At 37.1% G+C, this 8,792-nt stretch overlaps 1 protein-coding gene across 1 annotated transcript; it reads left to right on the forward strand.

Annotated features, from left to right (window-relative positions):
* The first annotated feature begins 2,963 nt into the window (after window positions 1-2,963).
* edn2 (endothelin 2) lies at window positions 2,964-8,569 on the forward strand. Its single transcript, XM_079652644.1, has 5 exons — window positions 2,964-3,147; window positions 4,096-4,216; window positions 5,075-5,188; window positions 6,263-6,346; window positions 6,980-8,569. Exons 1-5 carry the CDS (start codon window positions 3,087-3,089, stop codon window positions 7,053-7,055), a joined length of 456 nt encoding a protein of 151 aa, XP_079508770.1. The 5' UTR covers window positions 2,964-3,086; the 3' UTR covers window positions 7,056-8,569.
* The last annotated feature ends 223 nt before the right edge of the window (window positions 8,570-8,792 follow it).

Consider the following 8,792-nt stretch of genomic DNA (forward strand, 5'->3'; position numbering starts at 1 on the left):
TGTAGTACATATGCCAGGCCTGTAGGTGGTGCTGTTCTCACAGAATCAGCCCATGCAAAGACAGAGTTAAATTGAGCGAAATGAGGAATGGCTAAAATGCATGATCTGTTTGGTATTTTGAAAAATAAAAAGTATAAATATGCCTTATATAGGTATGGTTCTACACTATATTATTCAAATATAGCATGATAGGTCCACTTGAAACGGGTCACGGGAGACCCGAACACAACATAAGGGTTAAAACATAAATAAAAGCACAACAATCAATATATATAATCGAGATATACAACATAACAGTCACTTCACCTCAATATCTTTGAGGTATAGGTTTTAGAATTTCAAGAAACATTTTAGAAAAATCAATACATTTGCTGTTTCATGCTATCATTTGTTCTCATTGACCTCAGCCCCCTTTGTTTCCACTGTTTCCAGAATGTGTGATTGTGTGTCACATCTAACCTCAGCCCAGAAGAACAACAGAGGACTCAATGGTTCCTCTTTGTGTTGATCATCATCACGCTGCGGCCTCACATTCCTGTCGCCCTCAGCAGGAAGTGGAAACAGATAAAAGTTCCTTTGCATCACGGCGGCAAAGTCCTCCTTCGATGCCTAATCTGGAGAAAGCTGGAGGTCAATGGGCTTCCTTATACACAAATATTTGCTTTAGATTAGTTTTTTTCCCTCTTTGATAGATAGTTGGTTCAATGCCACCATCCTGCGTTGTTACATCCTTCTGGCATTTCCCCCAGCACTTAACCCCACACACTCACACAAAGCACTCACACACACTTAATGTTGTCAGTTTTGTTATTTCCTTTTGCTGCTGGTGTTTCTTTCCATTTTCTACATTCCTGCTGGAGTTCTGATGAAAAAAAAAAATTCCTCAACCAATGCGAGAGTTTCCATCTTACACCTTAAACCATTTAAGGTAAGGTAGTATTCGTTACTAAAAAAAATCGCAGATGATCTTTAAAAAACCTCCTTTTTAGGATGAAACCAACCTTTTTTAAATTTTTATTAAATTTGACAAATGTATATATTTACATTTGTGTATTTATGTATTTGTTTGTTTATTTTATAGGCTTATTTATTTATTTCTATATGTATTAAGTTATTATTTATTTATTTCATAGCCATTTTTATCTATTTATTTATGATAATTTCTAATATTTAACTCAATGGCATTTCATGGCTGATTGCTGTGATATGAAGCTTTTAAATCAGTCAATCTACAAAGAAATCAATTAGAAAAAGTATCTGCATTTAAAATATTTTAAATGAACGTGTCTTTATCTTATTTTTTATAATTATATTTATTCTAATTTTATCTGTGGATTTGATTCATATAACCTTATAACTTAAATAGCAGATAAGAGCTAGGAATACGTTGCATGACAGATGTTACTACACTTATGACTGTGTTGGAGGCCAGGCTTTGGTCAATGCAGGATGTCATTGAGTGTGTGTGTGCGTGTGCGTGTGCGTGTGTGTGTGTGTGTAACAGAGAGCTGATGTGGCAGCCGGCTGCGTATCTCTTTATGAAGGTCAGAGCATGTTACACGCAGAGATTCTGTTTGTGTGACAGTAAAGACGGTGCCATGACCTCACTTTCCTGCAGGGGCGTGTGTGTGTGTGTGTGTGTGTGTGTGTGTGTGTGTGTGTGTGTGTGTGTGTGTGTGTGTGTGTGTGTGTGTGTGTGTGTGTGTGTGTGTGTGTGTGTGTGTGTGTGTGTGTGTGTGTGTGTGTGTGTGTGTGTGTGTGTGTGTGTGTGTGTGTGTGTGTGTGTGTGCTGACAGCTTACCCCAACTTCATCCTCCTCATATCAGCGGCACATGCAGGCCCCGCTCTGTTTCTGCCGCTCATCCTGCAGCGCCTCTGGAAAAACATGAAGCACGTCACCTCACACAACCTCCTGTCTCTGTCACAATGCTGAGGTATTTATGTGTTTAGTTATTACTAATACTTGAACCAAAGACTGCAGTTGCAACTAATCGTTTTATTAAACAAAAACCAAGTTTGGGGATTTTTTTACATTTCTCATTCAAAAATCTTTTTTTCGTCTCACAGCGGGGACATTTTTAAGAAACGTATTAAACAAAGATGAAAGCACACAACTATAGTAAACAATCAATAGCAACATTACAAAGTAAACAGTGAGTAAATAGTTAGCATGATGCAATCGGGTAATGGTGTTCATTATAATGTATTTGTCATCAGTTGTTGTTTTTTGAATTCCTCTTGTAACGTATTAACAGTTAATACAAATTACCGAACAAAAAATTGACTATTGGGCAACTCAAAATAACTACATATCATAGAAAATCACACAAAAGGTGCAAAAATGATGTCCGAGAGATAAAAAAGACACAAAGACACAATATACAACCCCAGAGAGACACACATTATCACACAGACATAACAACAATAATGTTTAATGATGTTCAGGGGAGGCTGTGGCTCAGTGGTTAGTGTGCTGGACTTCGAATCAGGGGGGGAACAAGTTTGAGTCCCACTGCAGTCAGCATGTCGTTGTGTCCCGGAAGACACTTCAACCCAAATTGCTCCTTTGGGGATTGTCCACAGTACTGAATGTATGTAAGTTGCTTTGGATAAAAGCGTCTAACAAGTGACATGTAAAGTTCTATCGGTGCAAACCCTAAATATTTGTATTTAGTATTCTTTAGAATTTGAAAATCTAGTTCCAATCCACATAAAACATACCGAACACCATCAGTAAATGTCTCTAAATCAGCTGATCCTCTCCATGTGCTCCTTCACCCCTCTTGGCCTGTAGGGGGCGCTCACAATACTCCATGTTCTGGTCACTTCAGGAATGTGAGGAGGGCAGGTGTGTTGTGTAACAGATGTGTTGTGACGAGCACAGTGCAGTAGGAGGTGCTGCAGTGATTAGTATAAGTAGATGGTCTGGAGGAGCGTGAACACAAAGCACCTGCTCTCCGGACTCAACTAACTCTAAAGACTCTGAACACTTAAAGAAGTGGATATACTTCAGAGACTTTTAAGACTTTTAAGAGTTTAGTTGCTGCAGTTTTTTCGCAGCATCAGGACATCACACACTGATAAGGATGGCTTCCTTCATGTGCAGGACTCTGACTTTACTCATCCTCTGCATGGCTCTGCAAGACGGTGAGGAACTTTTCTTTTAAATGTAATAATGTTACTTCATTTGAGTTTTTTTTGCTTAAAATATCATGGAAAGTTTTTCATGACTCAATACTTTTGGGGAATTTTAATTGTAATACCAGATAATTATTTTTGCAATATATCTTTTTAATATTTGATAATTGATTTGGATTATAGTTCTTCTTTGATACTTCATAATTGATTTGTATATATTTATTTTAGTACTACTAAACGAATCAGTTCAATTCAGATCTTAGTTTAAAAAAACGAAATCATTTTGTCAGAATTCTTGATTTTTAAATCTTGTCATTCATAATTCTTTGATTGTTAATGCAACAAATCATCAGCTCTTTCTTGACTGGTTAAGATAAAGGCTCTATAATACTTCATCATAATTTCTTAGAATTTATTTTTAAAATACTAGATATCATTTTTATGGTGTATAAGACTATGCTACAAAAAAACAAAAACACTTTGACTGTATCTGCAAATCTCCAGAGAAAGCACAATCTAAGATCTGGGTTTAACCTTCCAGAGAACATTAACCCGCCTTTTTATTGAAAAACAATCATCTTTATTGGTTTAAACCAATCGTTGCATGATTGTTTGACTTGGGTATTCATAACATAATACATATGTTCCTCCATTAATCACAATCCCATTTGTTTAACTGCAACAGTGGGTGTTAACCGGCTTGTTGGATTTCTTTGTGTGAAAGTGCACAGTCTTATTTTTGTCATTGCTATTACTGTAATGGTCTTTTTATGTTATTATCATTATTGGATAGTCATATTTTTTTTTTTTATATAGCACCTGCATTTGTACTCTGTATGTTATTGTGTTATGTGTGGGACAAACCAATAAATAAAGTTTTTAAAGAAAGTGCACCGTCACCCTGCAGAGTATTAGTCTGTACTTTTTTAATCTCGGGCTCCTTTGTCTGTGTTCCAGGTTGTGGACACCCGTTATCAGAGCATCATGTCAGGACCAAACGCTGCTCCTGCAACAGCTGGGACGATAAAGAGTGCATCTACTTCTGCCACTTGGACATTATCTGGGTCAACACGCCCAGGTGAGGCTGCACACAGGAATCTAGTGCAACATTTATTACTGCAATTAAATTCCAAATATAACATGACTAAGGTTTTCTACTCTTGCTACTTTCTACTTCTCCTCTACTTCAATTCCAAAGGGAACAGATGCTCTTTGTCACTCCATGATATGTATTTAACAACTTGAGTCACAGATTTTTGCAAACAAAAACTAAATTATTGAGGTATGTTATCAATCTGTAGGTCAGGAAATATTCAGATCTGTTACTTGAATAAAAGTAGTAATCCGAAGTATAAATATCAATTCCATACATGCTTGTCTTCTTTATTTATGATAAACTACTCATCCTTTTCTTTACAGTGTTACTTAAGGACAAATACCACACTTTAAACTATTATAGTACAAACCTTAACTATTTTAAAAGTAAGTCCTGTATTTAAATGTTACCCAAGTAAAATTATGTAGGTGTAAAATACTGTTATAAAGTGGAAGTAATCAATTCAGAAAAATATTCACATTTCAGAAGGTTAAAATATGATGTCCTCTTACATGAGAAATCAATGAAATGCAAAAACATTTTTTATTTTTGCCGACCTGTAGGCCTTTATCTTGTTAGAAATGTAATTAATGACAATGTGCCATTAGCAAAGTGACCATTTCTAAAATGGAAAAAAGTACTACGAAATTGTATTTAGGCAAAGTGGTGGAATAAATGTCTTTAGTTGAATTCCACCACTGAGTATTTCAATAATGTAAAATACTCACAATCACAGATAGAGTGAAGAACAATTTTCAATTTTCTTATTTGTGGTTGATTTTAAAAACCTTTCCATTCCCGGACACACCTTCCTAAAATATATCTTCTTCTGTTTTCCAGTAAACTCCTTCCTTATGGTCTTGGAAGTCCCCTGTCGCGTCGACGCCGTTCAGCCGAGCGTTGCGAATGTCTCAACTCGGCCGATAAAACCTGTTCTGGGTTTTGCCAAAAAAGGTAAGCGCCCTTCCCTTTTCTTCTTCTTACATTCACCTAGACCAGGGGTGTCCAAACTTCTTTCACCGAGGGGCCACATACAGAAAAATATACGAAGGGCTGGGCTCCTCACTCGGAGGTTTATTGCCTCATAAGTTATAAATTAGAAAAATCAATCAAATGTAGGTAAATGATTAATACTTGAATATGCTTTAAGAAAAACAACAGTCTCCATCACAGATCTCCGTGGGGTTTCATTTATTTTAGCTCATTCCTTAGAACAGAAGCCTCAGATTGCCTATAAGAGGATATAGGAAGGGTATATTTCAAGGTTGTTATGAAAATAAGTTATCGGGCTTTTTTCTGATCAACTTAGATTTTTCGAAAAAAAAATAAACTTTAACCGACTGAATTGATTTGAAAGTGGGCTTCTTAACACATGAACACTGTGTACTATCTGTTTTCATCTATATTTAAGAAGTAAAACACAAGCACAAGTTTCATTTGAGAGCCATACTGCATTATAGTTTTAGAATTTGCTGAGGGCCGAATCAAAATGGCTCGCGGGCCGCATTTTGCCCCCGGGCCATAGTTTGGACACCCCTGATCGAGACCTACAGCAAAGCACCATCACGTACATGTTTTTTTAGAGGATCAAAGAAGATTATATGTCTTCTTCAACAAGTCTGAAGTATGATTCAACATGTGATAAAGTCACATAGGGGTAGTAGTAATATCGAGAGTAGCCCGCATTTCTTTGACAGCATTGAAAGAAAACCACCATGCTGCTATTTCTGGACAGTCCTTGAATTTCTGCTTTCACTCAAGGAAATGTTTGTTGCGTCTCCGCGTTATTGCGGTTATGAAGACATCATTACAGATTAGTCACTGTCTCTAGATGTTATCCGAGGTGATGTTTACGAAGCACACCCCTGCATTCCTGGGTATCTACGGATACATTCGTATGAAATTCCAAGGACATTGCTTACTAGATCGAGAAACTATTAGCGTGATAATGCCAGACAAGAATCCTCTATTTCCAAGAAGTAATTGGCAGGGATATGTTTTTAATGCTGTTGTGTTTTCTGTCCGCAGCTCAGAGAAACCAAGGAGGAATATCGTTGGACCAATGGTGGATTCTACAAGTACAAACAGCAACAAGCTGCTGGCATCTTTCAGGTACATTAACGATTATTTAAGGTTGATTTAAATACATACTGTGCTGTGTAGGGATGTCATAATATCAGGAATCAAGGGGTCAATACTAAAACAAGTGAAAATCCACGTTTCTTGGCACCAATAACACAAAATCACATGTACTTAGACATACAGTTGTTCATTACCGCAGGCAAAACTAGTTCTTGTTATGAAGTGAAACAGGTCATAATTCCTACTTTAATATCTGTTCTGAATTGCTCTGAAAACATCTTCAAAAACTGTGTATATAGTTCATCGCCAAAAAGTCACACAATACACATTTTTTGCTGAATAGATGCAACTTGTCTTATCCTGCTGCTTATGGCTAACTCAAACTAGCTTGCCTCTTGTAGCATTATCATGGAAATGTATTTATTGTGTAGATAGCAAACTTACAAAGTTTCAAAACCAATTTTCTATAGTCCTGTGAAATCCGTTTAAGGCCTTGATGGTTCTACGGTATCTCCGGTACTCGAATATGGTCACGTTTTAGAACATGTTGCATCAACTTTGCACACGATTACTGGTTTTCGTTGCATCCCTAGTGCTGTGTTTGACGGTCATTTCTATGGCGATCAAAGCTAACCTGTGTTTTTTCTTTTGTTCTTCTTGCAGATCTAGAGTCGAGACCAACACTGTGATCGCCAAATACTTTCTGTCTATGAAACCCAGAGGAGTAAAAACTGGCTGAAGAGCAGAACAACAGAGAGGTAGAGGACCAGAAGAAGTTCAACCTCAATGGGCCGGAGACCCCACGGTTCGAGAACTCATCAAGAGTCTTACCAACTCTTGGGATGTAGAGGGGGAATGGTAAAAGGAAAGGAGGCAGTGGATCGAGAACTTGATCAACAAAAACCAAGCCTCGGAGCACTGGCACCAGGAAACAAAGCTGGGTGGAGACGTTTAGAGTCGCTTATTGAACGCTCTTTGAACTTTTTAACAACAGATGCCAAGAAAGGATCCATTAAAGCCAAGGACATGGAAACTGGTGTCTGGCCCTTTGGGGAACTACCAAGAAACAACAATCAAGACATGACTATTGTTCAGAGGAGGAATATAACAAAGTACTTCTCCTATTCTACCATTCAAAAGGAAATGTTATTGACTTCACTACATTTATCTGACAGCTGAATACTACTACTACTTTACAAATTAAGATTTTTGCACAGGTTTTTTTTGTTGATAGGTAATCATTCCTAAAACATTTCATGGTTCAAACTTCTCAAATGTAAAATGTACAGGTCTTACTGGTCTAGCACAGTTTTTGATTTGGACCGTTACTCTCACACAATATTGTGAAGTTATCAATTTGGCCTTTGGATAATTGGCATCTTCACAATTTTTACAGAGTACTTTTCAGGGGGATTCTGGGTATTTTACTTAAGAAATAATCTTAACACTACCTTATCCACTGCTGTTGTTAAAATCAGTTACTAAATCAGTGGTTATTTTACATCTAAAGCTCACCTACAATGACGACCGTAGGATCATTAGCCGGGAATTGTTTTTCAATGTTTACTAAAAAGTCATTGCTGACCTTTGGTTCAGTTTCATGTTCCTCTGTATCAGAGCGGCGATCTGCTGTCCTGCCTGAGCTTAAGGCAAATTGCTTTTTTAATTATCAGGCAGTACTTGAACAATATTCACTCATAGCCCAGGGAAATGAAGGTCATCTCTTTGGGGTTTATCTCATAAACAGCTCTACATAAGGCCCATTGTCAGCTCCTATACAGCAGTCTGCTTTCTGCTAGCATAACAACAACAACAGTGGGTCCATTGTGTTGGCTCAAGTGTTTATTGCATAGCTCTTGTTTAATGTTTTGATTGAAGATAAGCCAAACTGTTTCAATGACGAGCCGCTTGCCAAAAAAATGCACCAATGTTTTTTTCCTCTCCTGACAAATGCTAACTTAATTCCTCCGTTATTACCCACTGGGAAATGATGACTTGAGTTTATGCACTGCAAAAGTTAACCATGTTAGGAATGCACTTTCTCCGTGACACAGATCCGTTGTCACATGGAAATATAAACCATCATCCTCAAATATCTCAATGCTGCAAACGATGGATAGTTTGCCAGCTTAGAAGTTTACTGTTAAATGCTTTGTTGTATATAGAACTATTTATTTATTCTCTAACTTATTCAGAGATGTATTTATATTTGTATGAATGATGCATTGGATTGTGTATGAGAAAAATAAAGAAAAGAACATTTGCAAGAAAACTTCTCGTAGCAGAATGGTTATTTATTTGACTTTTTGTATTTGAATGACATTTCTGTTTCCCACTGTTTCTCCAGCTACTCAATGCAAACACTTGAAATCATTTTAAATAGAATAGAATTAGAATTTTATAGAATTGGGAGGGATGAACCCCTCTTTAATGGTCACACATGCAGAGCACACAGCACACACAGTGACATGTGTTC

The sequence above is a fragment of the Notothenia rossii genome, assembly GCF_949606895.1.
Source record: "Notothenia rossii genome assembly, chromosome: 10".
Classification (NCBI taxonomy): Eukaryota; Metazoa; Chordata; class Actinopteri; order Perciformes; family Nototheniidae; genus Notothenia; species Notothenia rossii.